The sequence below is a fragment of the Natator depressus genome, chromosome 22, assembly GCF_965152275.1.
Source record: "Natator depressus isolate rNatDep1 chromosome 22, rNatDep2.hap1, whole genome shotgun sequence".
Lineage (NCBI taxonomy): Eukaryota > Metazoa > Chordata > Testudines > Cheloniidae > Natator > Natator depressus.
The window spans coordinates 5688808-5714059 of NC_134255.1; the positions used below are offsets into that span (position 1 = coordinate 5688808).

At 46.9% G+C, this 25252-nt stretch overlaps 1 protein-coding gene across 2 annotated transcripts in view; it reads right to left on the minus strand.

Moving 5' to 3' along the window:
• Window positions 1-5143: 5143 nt before the first annotated feature.
• Window positions 5144-25252, minus strand: part of ETS1 (ETS proto-oncogene 1, transcription factor) — a 121476-nt gene continuing 101367 nt past the window's right edge. For both annotated transcript variants that reach the window (XM_074936520.1, XM_074936521.1), the window contains 2 exons: window positions 12682-12800; window positions 5144-11493 (listed from right to left, as the gene is read on the minus strand). In XM_074936520.1, coding sequence (XP_074792621.1) covers window positions 11278-11493; window positions 12682-12800 — 335 coding nt within the window. In that variant the 3' untranslated portion in view covers window positions 5144-11277. The remainder of the gene's footprint in view (window positions 11494-12681; window positions 12801-25252) is intronic.

Consider the following 25252-nt stretch of genomic DNA (forward strand, 5'->3'; position numbering starts at 1 on the left):
GAGAGACACTAACCTGGCTTGGTTTTTTTTTGTTTTTGTTTTAAAGTTTCTCACTCTTGTGGTTGTGAAGAACAGCTTGAAAACACTGCCCAAGTGCCCCCTGAAGGTTCAGAGAAAAAACAACCAACGACAACAGCAACCCAGAAGGCAAATAAAATGAACCACAATTTATTATTTTGAAAAATCTTATGATTTTTCTGACAGTCTCATGATTTTGGGGTCTGAATCGTGATTTTTTTTTTTGAAGACTTGAGGCTAGCAACACTGCAAGGGAGGCAGAATAAAGCAGAGCTGGATCCAAATTGGAAAAACGGGTCAGAACCAGAATCTGGGGAAGTTCTCTGTGCAATCACAACAACCCAAAACTTTGGAGAAATTTGAATTGGGCTCCAGCTCTGAACCCCATGACCTGGGCTCATCTCCGCAGTCAGGCAGTACTAGGGCCGGTCGTAGCGCTGAGCAAACTGTTGTGGGTGATGGAACAATCAACAATGATTTTCCTGACTTCTTAAACTCAACCCTGAGGCTTGAAAGTGTTTAGATCATTTCCTCCCCTACTCTCCCAGGTCCAACCACACAATCTACTGCAGCTTTTCGTCGGCATCAGAGGCTCCATGGATGTGGGAGTATTTCTGCTATCAGTTTTGTGGCGTGTTATCAATAACACACACCAAACTGAGATCCATCCAGTCATTTAGGAACTACCAAATACTTAGCGGTTAGAGGAGGGGACTACTAGCGGTTAGAGGAGGGGACTACTAGCTAGGACACCCGGGTCCCTACATTTGAGTGATGGTCTATTCACAGCATTAGTTGCTTTGTGATTTGGTTTACCCATAGGTCAAACAAAAATAAGAAGGCTTACCTACAGTGGGTAGCAAGGCTAATGAGATCCTAAGATGAATACTCAGTAGAGGTGTAGGATGCTCCACCAGGAAGGAACCAGATTCCAAACTCCCATAGAACATGACGTGATTCAGGACTGCTGGTCTTTTAAGAGGGTTGAGGTCCTCAGCTGCACCTGTGCCAGATTTGGCTGCCATCCTCAGATGGCGACAATGTTCTAAGTCATTGTACAAAGGGCTGTAGGACTAGTGAGGGGCCTACTGGGAGATGGGCGAGCCGACCTGGGAGAGAACACTGGGAAAAAGCAAGACATCAGAGCCTGTAGGAGGCCCTGGCTGAGGAAATGGGGCCTGGGGGAGCTTCTGGGGCTGATGTCCATGGTGGGCAAGAGCTTTGCTGCGTTTGGAAGTTTTCCCATAAGGTTAGTGTTAATCAGTGGTGCCCAGAGGCAAGGGTCTGAGATAAGCTTGAGCGATTGTCTTCCTGGGAAAGGCTCCAGCTGCTCCCCACTGCCTCTCCCCCCACCCCCCTGGGCCAGAGCCTTTCATTGCTGCATGGAGCTGCACACCGCAACGTGGATGCCGAGTGCTTCTCACTGTGGTGTGGAGCTGCACAGACCCTACTCACCTCCCCCAGGGAGCGTGCCGTGTGGCTATACCCGGAGTGCCGCGCCGATGGGTCACCCAGTATGGTTAACCTTAAAGGGGCCTAAGGACAACAGCACGGCTCTTGCTGCAGGAGGCGTTTCCTTCTAGGTGAGCAGTATGACCCCACGTGCCAATGCTGAAGGCCCTTGCGAGGGAAGAGCAAGGCAGCAGCAGGAGGCGGCAAGGGAGTCTTTGTTCCTCTGCAGTTGTTTTAGTCACAACGCCCCAGAGTGTTTCCTCTTGTGCTATTGTCTCTGCCGGAACAACGAGGCATCTGTGTTTCTGCAAAGGCCGGGCGCAGCGGCTCTTACACCAACCCTGCCTGACACAACTGGCTGCCGTCGCCAGGGCCCCAGGTGCAGAGGGGGTTCCCCTTTGAGGCCGCCAGACTGTATTTTGAGCGCAGCCGTTAAAACACTGTTCCCTGGCTCACTCTCGGCGGCACCTTCCATGCCCTGCTGGCTCTGGGGCTCACTGGGGAAGATGCAGATTGGAGCAGGCCTGGGGGGGGGGGGGCAGGCCTTCCTTCTCGGTTACCCTCCTGTCCCCATCAGGGCATCAAAATAGTTAGGAAATGGAGCCTTAATCCCTGTGGCTATATACAAAATTGCACACCCTAACATCACCCCTGTAGCCCCTCCCACACTCACCTGTGCACCCCTCATAAGTCCCTCCCCCACAGGTACACATCCCCCTGGCCTCTCTCACACACTCACCTATGCATGCCCCCTTCTTCATAGGTACACACCCCTCTGGCCCCTTCCACACTCAGAGGGCCCCTCCCCTCCCACACCAGCTACACACACCCAGAGCCCCTCCCACAGGCCCCTAAATCTAATTTCCTACAGGCATGCTGTAAGGAAGGTAGATGTTGGCTGAATTAAAATCTTGGTGTTGATAACCCTCAGGGTATGTCTATACTACAATAAAAGACCTATGGCACAGCTGCGGCTGGCTCCTCCCCTCCCTTACTCCCCCCGCCCCCCCACATTGCGGGTCCCAGACCTCAGGCTCCAGGTGGAGCCTGAATATCTACACTGCAATTTTACAGCCCCGGACCGCAGTTCATGCCCGAGTCAGCTGACCCAGGCCAGCCCTGGTAGACGTACAGTGTAGATGTACGGTAAGTGGAGAGTCCACGTCACTTCTGACCTTACTGCACTGCTGCTATTCCAGTCCTGGCTTCCCCCACCCAGCTCAGTCCTGGTTTTAGCTTGAACAGAGACTAATGTTGAGGGAGATGGTGGTCTTTTGTGATGTGTACAAATGTCTTGCATGATCTGGAATGAGGCCACCGAACTGATTTTCAGTGTGATTTGCAGTGAGGCCCCCAGAGAGGTGTGCAGTAACCCTATGAGAAAGACTTAAAGAAACAGCTGAGAACAGAGCAACCCTGTCCATTTATTTATCCTGGGCAGCTCCACTTCACTGCTGCATGAGGTTTCGTTGCTTTCCCCAACTTTCCAGCTGGGATGAAAGGAGGCACAAAGAGATCAAAAGATGTAGCTAAGGTCACACAGCCTGTTGGTGGCTCAGCTGGGGTTACAACCCAGGTTTGCTCCTGGCTGCCAGACCTTTTCACTAACCACTAGACCACATGACCTCACTGCCTAGGATTGTATCAAGCAAGCTTTGCATTCCCACAGTGGAGAGAGACACACTTTGAAAGACAGCAGGCTCATTGTGTGTTAAAATGTTTCAATCTGTTGGGCCAGCATCATCCTCCAGATTTGGGCATTATTTAAACCAGTCCAGCTGTCAGAACATGAGGGCGTCAATAACCATTAGCATCAGGAACTCATGGAAACAACCCATTGGGTCACCTCCCATCCCATCCCTCTGCTACGCCACCCTCGTCCCTCCCCTCACTTCTCAACCTTGCCTTCAATACCCTGCTCAACTCTTCCCCCAAAATATATTTCACGACAAGTGTCTTAGTACCTGGATAGCTAGATGGCCACCAACCTGTCACAGTTCATATCCGCCTAAGCATCTGTGGCTTGCCTGGTGCCTCCAAGCTGTAAGGCTCAAGTTATTTCCTCTTTGGCATTTCCCCATGGCACTCTGTATACTCAACATCCATCTTCCCTTTATCCACTACATTGCTGGCACTAAACAAATATGAATAGTGTAATCTCAAGTGCTTTGTCTAATCCAGTTCTCATTAACTCAAGCAAATGAACGTCCATCATGTCCCCACTTTAATAGACGTCCCTACTAGGGGTCTCTTTTACTGCTATCCAAAAAGATTTTCTTTTTTCAGTTTAGGAAGTGACATTGTCAATATAACTTCCCCGTAGCTAGAGCTGTGCATTTATCTATTGACGAGCCTAGTTAAGGGTGAAATGCCCTTCTCTGTGAAGGCTCACCACAGGGCCTGCAAGCCAGATGTTAAGCGGTGTATATGTCTAGTGTTGACTCCTCTATGCTGGAGTGAATATCGCCCATCCATGCACGGTAGGGTTGGAATATGACCTCAACATGCTCCCACAGGGCACTGAGGAGGGGTTGGATTCCTCATCACCCCACTGCATTGGTTAGGCAATCTTGGGTCCGAGGGCATAGGACCAAGTGCCTGCTTCATGTCTGTAAACCAGTTGGAGCTCAAGGGAGGAAAAGTGGCAAGTGTTGCAGTTACTCCGTGCAGCAGATGGGCTCGGAACAAGACTTCGCCTCCAGTCCCACAATGATTTGGCCCATGTTGCAATTTGCTGTCAAGCTAGCCCAGTAGAGCTGCTTGAAAATTTACAAAGAGAACAGTTGTCCATTGGACAATGCTGATTCCATGGTATCAAAATGATTTGCGGGAATAGACTGAACATACACCTTTTGTCCCTGTAGAACAGGACCCGGGATGTGGCTGTTCCCTGAGTCGGGGATGTCATGGGGAAGAGGCAAGCGGGCAGGTAAATGGGTAGGCCGTGAGAGGCCAGGTCTGAGATGGAGGTTGGAGGCAGAGTTGTGTAGGACATTGATGGCAAGGTTGAGGAGTGATATGGGGTTTTATCAAAGCAGAATTTTTAATTGTACAGAAGATGTCGACTTTTTGTTCTGCTTTGGGACGAAAGGAAATTTCGAACTCTTAGAACATCCCACAGAATGGAAATTCTGAGTCTTGAACAGCTCACACCCGGCAACAACTTATTACACAGAAACGCCCTGGAGCAAAGAGGTAGCTGGGAAAGCGTTGTGCCTTTGAGGGGGTCTCTAAGTCACAACATCTTAGGACTATTCTAGCAGTTGTGCACCTTACAGGCAACCTCTTTGCTGAGGACTCAGCGTAACATCAGTATTGTGTGACTTACGAGATTTGATGCTTTTCTTAAAGCCACAGCTCCTGGAATCCTGTGATTACATGAAAATTTCAGCTTTCATTTAAGGAAAGAAAAATAAGTTTCATGCCCTTGCAACTCAAAAATGTGACTCCTAAAGGCTCAGAAACCAGAAGGAAATAAAAAGAACCCCCCATTTATTGCTTGTACAGTCTCCTTATTTTTATGACAATCTCATGATATTTTGGTGTCTGAATCATGTTGTTTGAACACCGGCAATACCACGAAAGACACAATCTAACTCCCTTCAGCAGGACAGGGGAGAAATAATCACGCCGACACCATACCTTTATGGTTTTTATTTTATTTCACATGGTTTAAAATACAATATGAAATAAGGCTACAGTATATAAAAAATTCTCCATCAAAATGATGTGCCAGCATCAGCAATTAAAACAAAATCAATCCCTCCCTTAAGAATCCATGTTCTGAGGGGAGATTTTTGTATTTTTTTTTAAAAAAAACACACACAGACACACACACACACACTGCTACATCTCTAAGCTAGCTCAGTTCTGTTTTTTTTTTAAAAAGCACCTGCTTTTTCCTCTTTTTTTTTTAATCTTGCTCTTAAATTTTTTTCACTTTTAAAAAATATAAATTATATGAAAATACAAGTTGGAAAATAGTTGAACAGCACAATATAACAATTTTTTTCTCTATGTTTATCAGCTTAAAAAAAATCCCATGTGTAAAAAACAAAACAAAACAAAACAGACATGTTCTTTTACTGAGGCAGCTAATTCCTGGAGATACTCCGTTAGAACACATATGTATACCTATATTGAGCATGGATTTGAAATTCTTTGGAATGTAGACAACAGCTCGACTGATGTTCTATAGACCCCCTCAGAGAGACGCATGCCAAGGAAAGCACATTTGCAGTGTTTAGAATGAAAAGAAACTCAACAAGCTCTAATAACCCCACCAAGGTCACCTCCCAAATAGCGATGCTCAAAAAGTGCAGGGATTTGGATGTGTCCTAAATTTCAGATGCATATTGGAAGCTTTTTTTCTTAAATATCTTGACATTGGGCTGGAAATCTCCTGAGAGAAGGTTAAATTTCAGGCCAATGATGAATCATGATAGAAATGTACGGCTGGAAGAGACCTCAAGAGGTCATCTAGGCCAACATCCTATGCTGAGGCAGGACTAAATAAACCTAGACCATCCCTGACAGATGCGTGTTTAACCTGTTCTTGAAAACCTCCAATGATGGGGATTCCACAACCTCCCCTGGAAGCCTGGTCCAGAGCTCACCTATCCGTACAATTAGAAAGATACTCCTAATATCTAACCTAAATCCCCCTTGCTGCAGATTAAGCCCCTTACTTCTTGTCCTTCCTTCAGTGGACATGGAGAACAATTGATCACCATCTTCTTTATAAAAGCCCTTAGTATATTTGAAGACTATCAGGTCCCCCTCAGTCTTCTTTTATCAAAACCACGTATAACTGGGTTCATGTCCTGTTAAGAGTGGACTCTCACAGAATGATAATACTCTTCTGGGCAGAACCCAGAAGTGTAATTAGTGTAAAAATGATGCATACACATACACATGTGTGTATGTGATTCTATTACACACAAATGTATAGGTGACTTTTGTATAGGTGATTTTGTGTACTATAATCAGTTACACATACACAGCGAGAGATGGGCAAATGCTGTAATGAAAAAATGTCTGTAAATAGCCGTTCAAATTTTTTAAATGAATTCGCTTTGACTGAGGTCCCTTTTCATGATCTTTCCAGGGTATAATTTTACTGGAAGAAAGCTACTTTTAAACAAATGTCGCAGAATATTCCCAACAAGCAAACCTTGAATTCCCGATCACGACTATTCAACCATACAAAGAATCCTGCCTCAGCAAGGAGGGGATGGACTAGCTGACCTCTTGAGGTCCCTTCCAGCCCTTCATTTCTAGGCATGTAAGAATTACATGCATAGAATTAGGCTCATCCAGTTGGAAAAATGGGCCCATATCATGTGACTTGGGTGCTGAAGCGCAATATGCTGGATATTAAGTACCCACCGTGAACTCTGAGATCAAGAATTAGTCATAAAAACATTTGGAATCAATTAACAGATTTGAGAAATTCCAGAACAAAAAAGATAGGTTTCAGAGGAGCAGCCATGTTAGTCTGTATTCGCAAAAAGCAAAGGCGGACTTGTGGCACCTTAGAGACTAACCCATTTATTTGAGCATAAGCTTTCGTGAGCTACAGCTCATTCAGTGGAACGAAGTGGGCTGTAGCTCACGAAAGCTTATGCTCAAATAAATTTTTCAGAACAAAAGAGAAATTAACTGAATTAAATCTGGTTTAAATATTTGTCCAGGGTACAATTCACCCCAGTCCAGAGGGGCTAGTACTAGACACCACTTAACCCATCAAAATAAGACTTGTGCTGGATCTTTGCACAGAGGTGAATTGCAACCCCAGTGCATGCTCTCTTTCACACACATTATATAGATATTGCGTGTATGTAGGTTAACCAAACTTTTTCACACCTCATAAAAGATGCAGTTGGAGGTTTAGGTGCAGGTACACATTTGGCCTTAACTTTATCTCATCTGGGTCACACATCCCTGTTCAATAGTCAACATGCATTTTAAAAAAAAATCTGCAAATTTCCAGTGTATAAACAGCACACTGTGCTTTCTGTGACCGTCTCTCGCCTAGAAGGGGGGAAAGCAAATTGTGAGTCAAGTCACTACATGTCACCAAGGCTATTCTGCCTGTCGCTTGTTGCATTTACACGCAAGTTGCAATCTGGATGGCAAAGGGTGGTGAGTAAACTTGGCAAAGCATTGGTAGGAGCATGTTGGCAAAGATGGCACCATTCATTTTGTAGCCCTTCTAGATCGCTTTGAGAACATATCCCTGCACATTATGGAAACATTGTCTTGGGTAGAAACAGCTTAATACAGAAAATCTGCCGGCAATCAACCCTCGTGGAATGAATGAGTTGATCAGGTTTGGCAGAAATATTGGGGGTCAGCACATGAACCCCCAAGTCCCAACTGTTCATAGTAAAGTATTACTGACTGACTTTCTGCTTGAACTGAACTAGGGGACCCTGCACTGTGACCAACCCCAGAGGACAGACACTTGCTGGGTGGGTTAGAAGGCAGAAAGAGTGCTGGGATGGTGGGACATCTGCCCCAGTCACTAACACCCTTTACAGGAGTAATCCTGTAAAATAAAAGGTGATGATTTAAGGTCTGGCTAAAAACTGCCCAGATCGGACACTGTAAAATGTGAACCTAAGGGCACTTTCTATGACTCTATGGAACGTATAAGACCCTAAAAGCCTAGGAGAATTGTGTTACCAGTTGAGAATTGAAAGAGTCCATCTAAAGAGTCACAGGCTACTCTCCTGCTTGGATTTGGGGCCAGTGTATTTCGCTGGAATCACCTCTGGTTCAAGTGGTTCTCTGCCTCCCTGGAAAACAGGGTCTGAAATCTTCCTCCTTATATATCTTCTCAAAAGCCCAAACTAACTCTCTGCACTCAGCTACCACCAACTTTATCACTCAAAAGCTCCATCAAGATGCCTTCAGCCTACTCAAAGTGCAGGGAGCAGCCTCACTCAGCCGTCCCACTACAGCGCAGCCCGCCGTACATAGCTATAAATCAGTCACCTTCTGGACGGGCGTTTGACTTCACCTATTCTCTCTTTGCATCTAGTTTCTATCAGGGAGGAGGAGCACCTGGCCTACAGCAGCACATCGGCATCTTCCTTTGCTTCCTCCAGCTTGAGCTGAACTCCAATCCTCTTTTGCAGCAGCCCTCCTCCCTCACTTCTGCAATCTCTCACCTGCCACAGCTGCCAGCCTCCCTTTGCTCAGGATGCTAGATGAGAACTGCTCTTTCAGAAAGCAGACTGTCCTTTCTTCATTCAGTGCATGCTCCTTTCACCTTCCTTCCATCCCGCTTTCCTTCATCTGCACCAGTCCTCTCTGTATGTCGGGTGGGATCATGTCTTAGCCCCAGCCATGTGCTCTGACACCTGGACTTCCCTTGCCCCATAGCTACCATCTGCCTTCAACATTCTTGCTTTAAACGCCCCCCTAATCAGCATGCTACATTTTTCCGTGTGTTCAGCTTTACACCTACCAGCCTGCTAAGCCAGGCTAAGCTCTCTGACACGCTGGGGCTGACTGAGTTTCAATCAAACAAAGCTTGCTTAAAAATGAGCTCCCTGATATTCACAGGGCCTGAACACATGCTGTTCTTGTAGAGTCCAATGGGAGCTCAGCACCTTTGTGTCAGGGCATCATCTTTCCACAGAACTCAACTGACAGCCTCCCATGGCTTCCTGTTTGACCCTGCCCTCCCATACCACAGTGCTCTGGCTACACAGAGATGGGAAAACAGGAAGCAAACTGGATGTTCAGACTAAATACAAGTGTGTTTTTAGCAACTTTTATTCAGAGCCCAGTTCTGCAGACCTGATATATGATCTCCCATTGTTCTAATTTCCCCTGCATTGATCTACAAAGTCTCTCCACCCTCCTAGTCTCTGTGGTGAATCAATACAGAGCTTCAGAAATTAGTTCAGCCATTAAAGAAAATATATTCGGTTCAAATATTTAATACTGTCCTTACCAAAAAAAAGATATATTTAAAGTCGAAAGCCGAAATGCTACAGTCAGACCGGCAGAAGTTTGGCAAGACGGGAGGGTCATCGAGCCCAGGCTGCCGCCCGAGCCCGAATATCCACACGGATATTTTTAACCCAGCGGTGTGAGCCCCAGTCAGTTGAGCCGGGCTCGGAGAATTGCTCCTGCAGGGAGGGGCTTGTTGTGCAGATACACTCTCCGTGTCTAAGCTGTATCCACTCACTCCGGGCTCAAAGGAATTGCTAGCCTGATCCAGCAAAGCAGTTAAGCACATGCTTAACATCAAGCACATGAATGGTCCCACTCACTTCAGTGGGGCTATTCATGAGTTTAACCATGTGCATGCGAGTTTCACTGGACTGGGCTTGCGTGCTCAGCATCTTGAGGGATTGTTCCCCATTTGTGAGTCTGAGTTTCCATTTTGGATGTGCCTAGAATGGCTGGCCGTACATTATTGCAGGCAGCACTGGTCAAACACGGAGGGAAAAATCATCGAAAGTTTCCAAATCATCCTTGTTTCACTTTTCATTGTTCAAAGCTTTTCATGATTTTTTTTTTCCCCCAAACACTCTTCTCCATTTTCCCGTCAGCACTGACTGCGTTCCAAATAGGAAAACGTCAAACCTGAACTTCTTTGCTCAGCTTAGTCACTGGCTGGGATATTAAAAAACAAACAAACTAGCAGTTACTTCAAAGTGTAAAAAACATTCCTTTTACCAAAAAAAAAAAAAAAAAAAAGAAACCCACTTTCTGATTTTGAAAATGATACGTGAAGATGTCAGCAACATTTTCGATACATCAGAAATTTTAAAAACGTGGTTTTGAAAATATGGTGGTCCCCAAAAGATGTTTTTTTAACAACAACAACAACAAAATTTCCTTTTGAGAAATTTCATCCAGCTTGAGCAACAAACAACAGAGCAAAGTGCATGGGGCTCAATGCAAATGCAACGCATCCTCCCAGAATTTTTGGTGACTGATTTGGCACTCATTTTCCTTCACATAAGATTCAGAGATCATAAGTCAGAGCTCTACACTTCTCCAGTGGGGTCTACATAAACTTTTTTTTTTCTTCACTGTGATAAAACTCTCTGCTGACATAACAGAAACATACATACACACACAATATTGCAAGACTGAGATAATCTTAGAGCTTAAGACTATTTAAAAAAAATACTGGCACAAAATTTAATAAAATAAAATTTTAACAAATAATAATTAAAAAAAAATCTTGGTCCCTCCTAAAAAAAATCTGTTCTTTGTAACAGACAAATAACCAACAGAAAAGCAAAGTAACAAGAACTGTTCTTGTTTTTTCCTATGTCATCCCCTCCCACAAAACAGGAAGTTCCACCTTCCCTTTGTCCCTCCCATCAATAAAAGAACCAATCGCATAATCCTTAGGAGTCTTGTCACTTCCTGAATTGTCAGTTTGTTGCACTGGTAACACAGTAATCAAGGGGATCTTTTCGTTAATAATGTTTCCAGATGGTGTGAGATGGGGAGGGATTATTTTAATTTTTTTTTTTTAAGTGAGCTGTACTTTTCTGGCTTTCTTAAAACTGAGAAATTCACCCCCCAAAACCTCTCTGAGAACTTTCAAATAAAAAGCTCCATCTTTCTTCTCTCAACCAAACATTGCCAGATTCAGCCAAAAGCTTGACTTTGCCCACCCCTCCTCGCCCCATCAAAAATGTCAAATTTGAGTTGCTCTTGAAAAAAATACAGATAGATATTTAACTGCAAAAAAAAAAAAATTTTTTTCAGGTCTCGTCGAATCTCCACACTGACACGACGCACCCGTCCACACAGTCTGGCTGGTGCGATTCACTCATCGGCATCGGGTTTGACGTCCAGCATGGCATGGAGTTCCTCGGGCGTGTAGCCCAGAAGGCTCTGCAGGTCGCAGACGAAACGGTACACGTAGCGCTTGCCAGCCGTCTTGTGGATGATGTTCTTGTCATAGTAATAGCGAAGCCCACGGCTCAGCTTCTCGTAGTTCATCTTGGGCTTGTTTTTCCTCTTGCCCCATCGCCTGGCAACCTGGGAGAGGAGGAAAACGAAGGTGAAGAAGGGCTCAGAGACTGAGTGTAGCTATTAAAATAAGTCTCTTCCTCCTGGCTCGGATAAGGGGCCGGGAGCTCCTGCCGCTGGCAGAGCTAATGGTGATATGGTTTTTCTCCCCCTCGTCATGAAGAATGGACTCAGGGAGGAGTTGAGTGCCAGCGTTTGCAGAGGCCAGCGGATCAAACCCCTCCTGGGCTGTAGAAACAGCACCCATGGAGTCTGCTGGGGGATCATGAAGTGGAATCAGATGAAGACAGGAGATGGGGAAGGGGATAATTTTAAGCTCTTTGGGGCAGTGGCTGTCTTTTTGTGCATACGGCGCCTAGCATGCTTGGGGCCTGGTCCACGCCTGGTGGCCTCTAGAACTGTGCAAATAACATTGAGGGGAAATAGTGTCGGGGAAAACTGGAAAAAAAAAATATTTCAACATTTTTGGCAAATCAAGAAAAATGGTTTCGGCTCCAACAAAACTTTTTTTTTTTTCCTTTTACAACATTGCAATATTTTGTTTCAATTTCAACCATTTAAACCATTTTGACTCTTTTTTTAAAAAAAAAAATACTAGGAAAGGACGTTTTGAACTGAAAAATGGAAACGCTTCATTGATCTCGAATTATCCTTCCTCCCGACAGAGACTATTTGGCAAAAATGACACAAAGTGGTGATGCCTTTTGCTGTTGCGGAATCTTTATGTTTCGCCCCCCCCCCCCATGTCCCAACTGTGGTATGAAATATTTCCCCTCGCTTCTGGGTGCCACTGCAATACAATTAATAATTGCTCATTAATACTCAGACTTTCATGGGCATTCTCTAAACCATTGATTTTTCCAGAAATTACTGAGGGAGCAACACCCTGCTACCTTAGTCCCCTCCACAGGATCATACTGACATGACTTGTAGCATCTCAGCCAGGAAGAGAGAGGACGTAGGTTATTCTCCTAAGCATTTTCAGTGGTCTCTGATCAGTTAGAATCATAGAATATCAGGGTTGGAAGGGACCTCAGGAGATCATCTAGTCCAACTCCCTGCTCAAAGCAGGACCAATCCCCAATTTTTGCCCCAGATCCCTAAATGGCCCCCTAAGGATTGAGCTCGCAACCCTGGGTTTAGTAGGCCAATGCTCAAATCACTGAGCTACCCTCCCCCCAGTTATAATGGGCATACCTCGTCTGGGTCTGAGAGCTTGAATTCCCAGCCATCGCCTGTCCAACTGATGAAGGATTGGCAGGACTTGTCGGTGAGCAGCTCCAGCAGGAACTGCCACAGCTGGATGGGTCCACTGCCTAGGAACGCAAAGAAGCCACAAGTTGTTAAAACCAGGTGAGCCAGGAATGCAACAGATGCAAATTTCTTTCCACCCAACCCCCTCCATGGGAAGACACACGCAAGCAGATGAATACAAAATGTGTTGGGTGTTTGTTAGTACAGACAGCGCTGGGATCTGTGACTCTGGTTCTGTTATATGCTTCACCCCGACTTGGATGCCTTCAACTCCCTTTCTAAACTCCATGGATGCACTTGAGGCCTTCTTAGACTTCGGGTTTCTTGTGGCAAGGCCTATGATTTCCTCTGTGTTTGTAAATTGTGCTTAGCACAGTGGGAGCCTGATCTGGAATGGGGTCTTTGTGTGTGACCTTAATATTAGTTATTAATATTAAGAGGTGAACTGGCAGTTTGAGAGTTAACTCGTACAGGTAAAGCTGCTTCCTACTGCAGTCTGAGTGGAATGTTCAACCGCTGGAATGTTTCACCTCAGTCTCAGTTACATAAAGAGGATTATTTCTTGGCATTAAAATAGGGAGGAATGATTTTTCTGCCACCGAAGCGCTGTCTTCTCTTACGTGCCAAAAAGCTCCCAGCCACTGCTTGAACTCCTACACTATCACACGCTGCCTCCTGACCTTCACATTCTGATCCATGGCTGTGCACGGAGATGCGATAAAGGGGACATAGGTATGAAAATTATTTGGCCTCTCTCCAGGACATGTCGCTGCAGGAACCACCTACATAAACTCGCAGAGAACAAGAGGCAACTCAGTGCAGCTGGCACAGCTATTGCTGCAAGGAATAGGGTTGGCTGGGCAGGTGGGCACCCGGGAAGCAGGAAGGCATTTCTAAGGAGCGCTGTAATAACATAACAGAACGGAGGGTAGGCAGAAGGTGGTCTCACAGGTTAGCATCTTGAATAATTCAAAACTTAGAACTAGAGCCTCTGCAAGATTGGAGTGGGCAGGCTGACACAAGGGTCTTCTGCACAAAAGGAGCTTGTATATTTTCCAGCAGCGTCCTAGCACATTGGAAATGGAATCCCTCCCAGCCATGACATCCTGAAAATCAGCTGGGCCTGGATCCCTTTGTACACTGTGCAGCCTGGAGTCAGCAGAAGAGGAGAGCATGCAATATCCAACCAACTCCTAGCTGTCCAGAAGCAAGTTCCCCGGTTGGTTGTTCTCATGATCTATCATCATTGATATGGAGGTGAAGGGTCTGTGGGTGAAGCCTCCTGTGTTATATACATTTGAGTCATAAAAAGCTATTTGCTTTGCAGCTCCATTGTCTTCTAAGTACCATAAGGGTGCTAATTTTGGCCATCAGCTATTTGTCAAGAAATGCCTCAGAAATGGCAATGCACACATGCATCTGCTGTCAAAAACCTCCCAGTGGTCATCTTGTGGACTTCCCTGTGCCTTTAGTACCAGCTGGCACTGTGTGGTGTCCACCTGTCTGCAGTGTGCAAGGTGGTGGCTTTAAACCAGAACCGTCTCTTGGTGACTAACTTTTTCCGTCTGTGTCGGGGATAACGATTCTGGGAGGAGAGCACCACTCATCTGATCAGCTGAAAACAAACAAGCTGCTTGTCAACAGCGATCAGATTCCCAGGGATACCAAATTCTCCTTGCCCCCAGAACTGATTTTCCTCTAGGGGGCCTCAGCTGTACTTGGCTGAGGCTGGACAGTTAATTTAAAGGCACTATACTCCCTGTCTATTTGCATTGTATCTTGCCATGCCTCAGGGCATCTGATTCCTACGTGCTTAAGCACGGCTGATGCCAAGTACGTAACGCATTGCCGTGAGAGACTGTGGCTTTACACACTTTCCGGTAGGTTTTCACTGGATCAGTCACATGCTGAGTGACTCCTAAATACTGATCTCTTCTTTTCACTCATGTCCCAGCCAAAGCCAAAATGGATGCCCTCAAGCCAAAACCTGTCTGATTAGGACCACACCTAGAAGACTGTATTCAGCTTTGGGCAGCATATTTCCAGCAAGATACTGACACATCTAAGAGGAGCTCAGAAAAGGGCAACGATAATGATCCAGGGAATGACTTGCAAGAAAAGAATTAAATATATAAAGCTGGGTTAGGCAACAGCTAAGGTGAGGGAAAGGAGAACAGACTGACAATGGCAATGGGTGTAAGCCTGAGCTGGCAGAAGGGGTGGCTAATGGAACAACGGGATGAAGTTACTGGATGACAGTTCACGCTGCATGTCAGGATAAAATTCCTGCCAGTGGGAATGGGAGGATGCGGAATAATCTCCCAAGGGATGTGATGGACCATGTCCTGTTGCCTTTGGAGTCATAGATTCCAAGGCCAGAAGGGACCACTGTGATCATCTAGTCTGACTTCCTGTAGAAGACAGGCCAGAGACCTGCCCCCCCAAGAATTCCTGCTGGAACAAATGCAGATCTTTTAGAAGAAACATCCAACTTTTGATTTAAAAATTGCCAGTAATGGAGACATTTAAAACTGTTGGAAACTAGACAAACCACTAGTAGAGAGGGAACCATCCTGCCTGGTGAAGGGACAGACTAAATGGGACCTAGTGTGTCTTTTCTGGCTTTAGAGCCAATGGGCTCAGTTCTGATCTCACTGCAGTCCCATCTTGGTGTAACCCCAATGACTTCAGTGGAGCTACTCCTGATTTACTAAGGTGTGAGAGCACATTGGGCCATGAGAACAGAGGTGCAAAAAACTACCATGGCAGCCAGCCTCAGAGCCCAGGTCTACAGACTCTGGCTCACGCTATGGCACCTCTCGCCGGAGCTCAGACGCTGAGACCCACATAGCGACTGACAGAACTCAAGCTCCAACCTGGATGGGAATGTCTACCCTGCTATTCTTAGCACCTTATCGTGAACCTTGTGAACTCAAGTCTGGGCTCAGAGAGCTGCTCCTGTAGGGGTATTTTTGTTAGCTTGTTTGCAGCATAGATGTACCCTGATAGATTCCTGACTATCCGCTAGCTATTCTTTTATTTAAAGGGTATCTGAGTGATTCTGAGACTCTTGGTTATCAGTGCATTGATATGCAAACCAAATCAGGTTCATAGTATCTATCTTATCCCAGATATGAACAAGAGAAATACTACATTCTGCAGGGAAATATGTGAGCAAACTGTCCTCGGCAAGGCTTTGCCAAATATTGGCTCAGAGGATTTTGTTACACACTGTCTATATTTAGTAGGGATTGAGCAGCAACCACACTTCCCAGAGCGCTACACTGGGGAAGCTCAGATAGGGACTTTGCAGCTGCCTGTATTATAATGGGCTGATCCAGATGCTCCCAAGCTTTGGGGATCCCAGCTTTGCGACTCGAGCGTCTTGCTAACATTCTGAATTACAGCTCGGGGGGGGGGGGGGGTGCACGGGTAGAAGATTAATTCATCCATCTGTAGTATGCCAGCCAGGCAACATAGATGGATGCTGCTGAGGCTGAGCAAAGTGAACAGATTCTAGCCCTAAATAGACAGAGAATTCCCCTTGTGGATGGGGATGTCCCAATGTCAAATATACCAACCGAACCAACTTCTGTGCCTGCCACTGTCACTGGGGAAGGGGAGGTGCCGGGGGTGAAAGAGGCAAGGAAGAGCAGGCCAGAGCAGATGCCTCTACACCAATGCTCCCGTACAGTAAGTTAGAGCAGCTCCTTAGCTGCTCTAACTAATGTCTGGGCAGGCTGACACTGGGATGCAGAGTAAAAAGAAGACCAGTATCTCCCTATCCTGTTGATTTCCCTTAACCTTTGATGCATGTTCCAACTAATGGGAGGGGCTGTAATTAAGCATTCATTGAGACAAGTGATTGCCCTGGCCTGGCACATCACCAGGTCACACCAGCTTTAACGAGCACTTTCGAGGCTTTCCAAGCTTCCAGAGAGAAATTTCTCTAACCTTAGGCCAAGGAGCCCCGTGCAGTTAGCATGTTCTCCTCGCACTCTGCTGCCAGCTGGCATGCAGAGGTGCAGGGAAGCCCAGCAATTTATCACAGTAAGCGGCATGGAATCACATGGCGCGGCATCCTGGAGGATGTTTTTTTCTTTGCTGGAGGGAATGCTGTCCAATGGCTAGCGCAGAGGACAAGGAGTCAGGCTCCAGGGGGTCGATTCCTGGCTGCCCACTGGAGGATCAGTAGTCTGAAAATGAACATGTTTACTGCATGGCTAGCAAGCAGACTTCAGCTCACGCACACATGCACCGAGCCATACAGAAGCATCACAGCCCGGCTGCTGCTGGGGCAACACCTTGTTTGAAATGTCAGAGAGTCCACAGATGCAGAAGGCAGCAGGAACTAACACACACTGCATGTCTGAGCCTGTGCGACAGAGCACAGCTCCGGGGAGACGGCGTTATCTGGCACCACCTCTCTCGGTATTTGCATCTCTTTCCTAGAGAAGATTCAATTGTTAAGAAAGAGAGCTATGAGCATTGAGGAAAGAGAGCTATGAGCACTGAGGACGTATGATGAATTGGGCTATACGTGAGTTATGGTGAGGATAGGATCTGGGATGAGCATCTTGGAGAATGAGGCTCTCATCTAGTCATGGAACAGGCACTAATAATGGGTGAGATTTTCAAAGGCTCAAGGGAGTTAGGAGCCCAGGAGCTGGGTACCTAACTCCCCAAGGCATTTTTTAAAATCCCAGCCAATAAGACTCAGCACTGACACGGCGTTACATTTTCAAAGTGCTGGGTGGTGCAGGTAGCTAAGGAACACGTGTTTGTTCTCTGCGATCGGCACCTTCATCTCTCCAAGCACTCAGCACCTTATCCCTCTAGCGGCACCTGGTGACCCATCTCCCACATCTTCTGTTCCAGCCTTCATCGTTCTTCCACGTCCCGGATCCATCTAGCCGAGCAGGGGGGCGGTTACCAACTAAGACACTGGGGCCCAGATCTGCGGTAAATCGACACGGCTCTGTTGATTTACACCAAGAGAGGAGCTTGCCGTTGATGTTTCTAAAAGCCAATTGCCAGTGGACTATTAAGAAGAATCATTAGGAAATGAGGCAACTTCAATCCTGACTGGAAAAGACTTCCTTCCCGGTGACACAATCAGCCTCTGAAACTAGAGGAGATCCCCAGCATCCCTCTGCTTCTGCCAGTCCTACAGTCCCCCCACCTGTGGTTTCAGATTCTCAGATGGTGTAAATTGGTGCAGCTGTGCCCTAGACGAGACACTGGCCCAAGGTGCGGCAGAACCCCCAGCTAAGAGGCAGCCCTTCCCGGGAGGGCCAGAAAAGCCCCATGCACTGCTGACCTCATGCGGAATATCCTGAGACAGATATCAGCCCTTGGACACAGATGCAAGTAGGGAGGGTGCAGACACAAGCTGCCTTTTGAGATGGGGTCGCTTCAAACACCTCTGGGAGCTTTCAGCCATGCCCGGAGGAGGGTTCGCTGAACCCACTCATTTCCATACGAGCCCTGGAAAGATGACAACCTCACACGCACACCACCCCCAAGGCAAGGCCTCTGAATTCTGGGCTGTCCCTTGAGTGCAGCCTGATGACCTTTGTCCCTGGTGGGGAGGGAGGGCGTGCTAAGAATAGAGCCAGTCAGAGGGGGCTCACATGCTAAATGTGACTCACAATGGCCGCCCTGTCTCGCCTCCCTCACAGTGAAGAGCATTGGGGAGCATCACGCATTAGGAATTCTTGAACGTCATGGGGAAAATATGCCTCTTAAGCCTGGTTATGAAATGCTGCCACAGTGGGAACCCTGTCTGAGCAAAGCCTCTTTGCATGTGGATGCGCACACACTCATGGGCATGCATTGCACGAGTCCTAGCCAGGTCACTTTCCCAGGTTGTCCCTCTGGCTCTGCCTTCCCATGGGGCTGCTAGGAGGTGCCTTAGAAGGGAACTTCTGTGGCCCTCAGGATTTCAGCTGGCTGTCTGCAAAGGGGAGAATTTCACCTCCTGAGCAGATTCTCCCCCTGTAGCCTCCCACTGGCAGCTGTACCATCTTGGCCTACAATCTCATTGGGTCTCACCAGTTAAGCACTGCTGGGCCTAGTCATTCCAACAGGGGAAAATGCAGGTGGATGCAGGAAGAGATGCTGGTGTTAAAGTAGGTGCCACTCTTCTGGACCAGCGCTGAAAGAAGGCATGCTGCAGCATGGTACTATGGGGTGCTGTGCTGTTCACAGTGCTTGCTTTCCAAGGAGATGCAAAGCCCAGACCCAAGACACATGAGGCCTAAATGTCCCTGGGCCCTATTGCGAAAGAGTTTGTTAACCCCAGCCTTTAAACAAAACTTTACCATGGTCAGTGAATTCTGCCTGCCTAAATTCCCCCTGCAGAGTGAAATGAATGTGGTATGCTTCACTTCCTGCCCTACACTGTTGCTGGTGAGCTGCTAAACAGCTGCCATAGCCCACCCCAGAAGTGGGCACATTTCAGTAGTGTCTGATGTGGTTACAAATCACTTTTAGATGAAAGCATCTGTTATAACTATGAGGCGTTGCTAGAAACACAGCGATCTGTTGCAACATTGGGTTTTTATGAGGACTTTAGGAAGGGGAACTTCTGGGGTGCTATTAACAGTGGGATTCAGCCCAGAGGGGCAGGCAGGCCTCGACTGAGGAAACTTGCACCACTTCACAAGTGCTTGCATGAGTAACAGATGGGGTTTACACCAGGGCAATGTACTGTGGTAAATCACTTTGGTTCAAGCCCTCTCTTGCACTGAATCTACAGAGACTATTTGCACTAGTGTGGCTACATCTGTACAACTCCCCCTCCATGCGTCTTTCCTCCCTCCCGCCACCAGCATAGACAGGCCATTACTTTACATGGTAAGGCCCTATCTGAAACATGTCACCCCACTCCTTCTCTGGCTGATTTTCATACCCCCTCCCCCAATGACATTGTGTGAAAGAAACAAAACAAAAAACGAGAGCGGCGCACCTATTCTTTTTGCTGTGTGGTTTGTGGTTCCAACCAAACACAACAAGTGGGCATAGCAACATCTCCAGAGCAGCCTCCCCTTCTGTCATGCACTGACCTTGGCCTGGACCTCCTATGTCAGAGCTTCAGAGACCAGTGTAATCAGGAGGGGCCGAGGCCTGTTTGCTGGCCCTGGGCAGGTTTGGGCAGTGGTGAGGGTGTACCTCTGCATTTCATCCCGCACATCAACCATGGGCAGTTCTTCCCTGTCTCTCCCTCACCAAATTTTGCTTTGTTAGGAGCATCCTAGAGGAGCGTCAGAGATGGATCTCAGTGGCAAAGTTCAGCTCCAGACTGCCTCAAAGTTTGGGTCTGATCAGAGCCAGCGTTTTGGTTTGGGATCATCCCTAGTTTCAGAAGAATCCAGGAAGCATCCACGGTGGAGCATGCAAGCTAGGGAGCGCCAGCCCACATGACAGGTGGAGGGTGGATTGGGGGTACTGATGAGTCTCAGGCCTCTGTCATGAAGGTGGCACTGGGAGTCCAACATACTATCTGTGTTCATGGCACCCAAAACCTGCTATGCCATAGTCTAATTAACTGCTCTGAGGAGTGACTAGTAAAACGGTATCACTGAAGAGTCAACTCTGAATTGCAAAGGTCATGCCGCTCGGTGGTTCGGGCTGTACATTTTTGTTTTAAAAGCTGAGCTACGGTCATGGTTGGGCAGCATTGCATGGGGCTGATTTTACTGTCATTTGCATATGTCTGGCAGGTGGCACATGGACCACTGAACCAAGCCCGGGCCCCATCCGCTGGTTCCACCTTAGGGTGAGAAACGGGCCTTGAAGAGCAGCTTGCAGTGGAAGCTAGAAGCAGGTCGCAGGGGAAACTAGGATGTAAAGTTATGCTTGAAATCATCCCTCAACAGCAGGTAAAGTTCATACTGAACCGGAATCCAAACAGGGTAGGCAAGGAAACAACCACTCGCCCACAGCCGCCTGCCCTTAAGAACAGCCACTTTCTGTCTGTCCGCCAGAGGCAACTGAATGCACTTATGAACTCTCACAACTGACCCAAATCCAGCTTCACAGGGATGGCCGACTTCACCCTTCTCCAGCAGCAGGGAGTAGTCAAGAATGCCATACGGACTCTGCCTTTTCTCCCCAAGAAACTGCACTGAATGTAGATGTCCAGGCTGCCACATTCCATGTGGCTCCCTGAGCATCTCTTCCTGTGACTTGAGAGGAACTGAGAACAGCGCAGTTAACAGGCTTTCTGACGTTGGCTGGAGACAGCACACTTCCGCCCCCCAACCCCATCAGATCGCACCTGTCGGGCCTGTACGTTTCAGCCGGCAGCGTGGGTGGCAGCATGAAGAGGAGGAGTATGCAGATCTCCTAAAGAGACCCACTTTCTTCGATGCTGTTGTTTCTTTCTTGTAAACCAGCAGCTGTGTTCTTTCACTTTTAAATGGAACAGGCAATCCTCGCTCAGAAATACCAACTTGTCCAACATGGGCCCCTGGCCTTTGCAATAGGGAGGGGGATTTGCGGGGAGAGAAGGGTTTTCCAACGCATATTCTGGAGACATCTGTCAGACCTTTGGCAGTTGGGGAAGGGGAGGCTCAGGTCTGGATCTCAGCTGAGCAAAGTGGTGGTGACACTTGCAGGAGTGATTTGTTCAATAGAAATGCTTCTGCATGTATCACGGAGCTGAAGTCTCAGGGGAGCCAGATAGTCCCCTGCAGTCTCATGGTGGCTGTCTTCTTCCCTGACAGCACAGTAAAGACAGAACTTCTGTCACTAAGAATGAAATTAAGACCATGCATACTAGTGCCTAATTTGCATAACTGCATAATACTCTTGCATACTAATGCATGCTATTAATTAAGACCCGGTATACTATTATTTGGGGCTATAAACACCTTAGGCACCAGGCTACTCTCTAAAGCACCTGTAACTTCTTATTCATTAGTGATGGCCTAAGACTCAGGAGATCTGGGTTCAGTTCCTCATTCTACCACTGATCTGCTGTATAAGTTTGGGTAAGTTGCTTCATCTCTCTGGGTCTTGCTTTACCATCCATGAAATGGCGGGGGGTAATAGTTCTGCCTTGTTTATTTAGGTTCTAAGCTCTTTGGCCAGGAGCTGTCTTTGATCAGGTCTCTGTACAGTGACTAGCACAACAGGGCTCTGAAATCAACTGGGTTCCAGGCACTACTGCAATACAAATAATAACTCTATGGAAAGCCACAGCCAAATGTCAGGGGCTTTGCAGAGAAGCTGACGCACTAGGCCTTGTGAAGCGAACACACCCCACGTTTCTGCTCTGTGTGCTATTTTGTTTGCTGGAGACCAGCCCACAGTGGTGCAGGCAAGTGACCACAATGGGCAGAAGGAGGTGCGAAGTACTAGATGGTCCCCCTGGCTAAGAGATCAGCAGCTGAAGTGGGTCAGGCTAAAGATTCCCGGCACGCATCATGGAAAAAACAGGTCACAGAAATCAGAGAGATTTAAGAGCTAACTCATTACATTGGACCGGTGCAGCTTTGTTCTCTGCACTGTATTCTCCAGTGCTTTGTGTGTCCAGTTTTAAAAGCCTCAAGGGATGGAGGTTCTACTGCTTCCCTTTGGGAGATCATTCCAGAGTCGAACAGGTCTCACTCTTTGACCCGACTCGCCCTACTGTAATGGAAGAGTTGTGTCAAAATCCCCTAGACTGCTTTGAAAATCTCAACGCTGGAGCTGGCGTTTGGGCACCGAACTTTGAAAATGCCCCCCCAGTAGGTAAGGGGAATCATCTTTCAGAAGAGCAGTCTCAGCGGACCTAGCTATGTCCCTGTGAGAGTGAAAACAGGTTAGAAACTGAATTTTCATGAACTCTTGCGAAGTTACATTCTTCCCCCAAAGATAAGAAAATTGCATCAACCTCTCCGAGCAACCATGGCAACTTGTTAAATTAGGTCAAGATGTGGGGGCAGATAAGGCGGCTTTGAAAGTCTGCTCGCTAGCTTGAGTTACGAACACATCAAATGCAAGCTGGGCTTCCGCCAGAATGCACCTTCTCTACAAACTGTGCGCCTCCTAGGGCTGATACCATCGGCGTGCTGTTTCTCTTGTGATAAAGCACACCGGCACCTCCCAGTGCCATCAGCAAAGCAGGCTCTTGAGAACAAAAGCCAAATGATATTTTCAGTGTCTTACATATAAAACAGGGATCGCGGCCAAAAATACTACACGCTTGCCCAATGTTTTTGCTCAGAGGCGCTCAAAGCGCTCGGCAAACATCAACGGAGCCTTGATGCACGGGTAAAGATTGTTGTGCCCATTTTACAGAATGGTGACCCGAGGCACGGAGACTCAGACCTCCTCAAGCCACTATGTGAGTTGGTGACCGAGTGAGGAATAGAACCCAGGAGTCCTGACTGCCAGTCCTCTGCTCTAGCCGCTAGAGCCCACTTCCTTACCAGAACTGGGAACAGAACCCAGTCCTGACTTCCACTCCGCCATCCCACTTGCCCTTTTTGCCTTTTCTGCTATTTATTATTATTTTTATATCGGGAAGCCCTGTCCCTTCCCAGTGGGAGCTCTGGGCATTATCTCCTGGAGCGGAGGAGCTTGTGAAATACCAGCATGTTTCTGGGCTCACCACTGTCTCTATTAATTTAAAAGCTGCAGCATGCAGTAAAACCAGAGGTTGTAAAGGCCCATTATAAAGATGGCCTGAACCAAAACCTCAGCTCCAAACACCCCCAGACTTCGGAAATGTCTTAATCCAGATTAGAATTTTGGAGGCTCAATTCTCCTCTGCTTTGGAGCTTGTTTTGTCACTTGCGCCTGGGCAAAGTGATTGTATCCTGCAACCAGGTCCACATGGCTGCATTTTATACCCACACTGTATTCCCTTTTCCGGGTGTAAATGATGAGAGGAAATGCAAGGCCCTGGAGAATCAGGAATCTTTATAATCACACCTCTGGATTGACACATCCACAAACTTGATCTGCTGCAGCATTTGTCCTACAATAATGAGGCAGGTCCAGTCCCTTACTAAACTGAGCTCTAAAGACAGCAACTCCACTAGACTGAGCAAAGGCCAATGACCTAAAGCCATGATTTTCACAGTGACTGGTGATTTTGAGTGCCTCAATTTCCTGGGACCCAACCTGAGATGCTTGTAAAGAGCCTGGCTTTCAGAGGACAGGTGCTCAGCACTTCCCCAAAATCAAGCCCCTTTAAGGTCTGGGCACTGAAAAATGGAGGCATCCCAAATCACCAGTCACTTTGGAAAAACCTTGGGTCTGGTGTTTAGGGATTCCCCCCCCCGATTCAAAATGGTATTTGAAACATGGCTAGGGAGATTACCATAAAAGCATGCATGTTTCTTACACTAACATGTAGCATGCAGCATTTGGGTTGTAGTCTAGAGTGCTTTTGTATGGGAATAAGTAAAGATGGCACTTCTTGGAGGCATGAGTCCAAAGAGATGCTCTGGACTGGTGGCAGTGCTGGGTGGAATAAAGGATCTAACTCGTTACGGGGATTGGTGCTCTGGTTTTCTGTCCAGGGCCATCACATCACACATAATAGTGAAGTGAAATGCCTGGGTTCAGTTTGGGGCAGACAGCGAGGTGAGGGTAGTTCTGTTTCACCAATGCACGGTGCACCCAGGGCTCTTTGGGAGACCCTTGGCCTTCTGTTAGGCACATGCTCTGTGTTCTATACATCCTAGCTATTGACAGCTGATTATGAATACAGCGGAATGAGTCAAAACAATCTGAAAGAAAATTCACTTTGGGTTAAACGAAATGCTTTTTTTTTTGCCCCAAAATGAACGGGTGGGTTTTTACCTTTCTTATTTCTGTCATTTAAAATAAATCTACCTAAATATCTACTCCAAAATGTCAACACCAAAAAACAAAAAAAGGCAAAGCACGGCATTTCAAAAACGTCAAAACAAAATTCTGTATGCAGTGTTGTTGTACCGTGTTGGTCCAAGGATATTACAGAGACAAGGTGGGTGAGGTAACATCTTCTATTGGACCAACTTCTCTCTCACCAACAAGAAGTTGGTCCAATTAAAGATATTACCTCACCCACCTTGTCTCTCTAGAACAAAATGCGTTGACTTTAAAAATAAATATATATATATATTTTTTGGCCAAATCTATTCACCGAATTTGAGCCAAATTCACAAATAGTTTTGGTCGAACAGAAACCGTCTTTTTTTTGAGAATAACCTATTTGTCTGAAAAACTTTGCCCGGCTCTAAATTATGAGCTTCAAAGCTGGAGAGAAACAGCACAAGCACTTGTAACTAGGGAGAGGGCACAGTCTCAAGACCTAGCTCAAGGCAAAACTCCTACTGACTTCAGGACTCTGATAAGCAGAACAAAGATTGAGCAGAGCCTCCCTTGATGCTGGGGGAGTGGAAAGGCTTCTCCCTCTGTATGGTCGGCTGTCTAGAAGATTCAGTCAAGTTTCTGCAAAGAGTCTGACCACACTAGGTCAAGAGTCACATTGTATGAGTGGGCTTTGGAAAGGGACTCACATTAGATGCCTTCC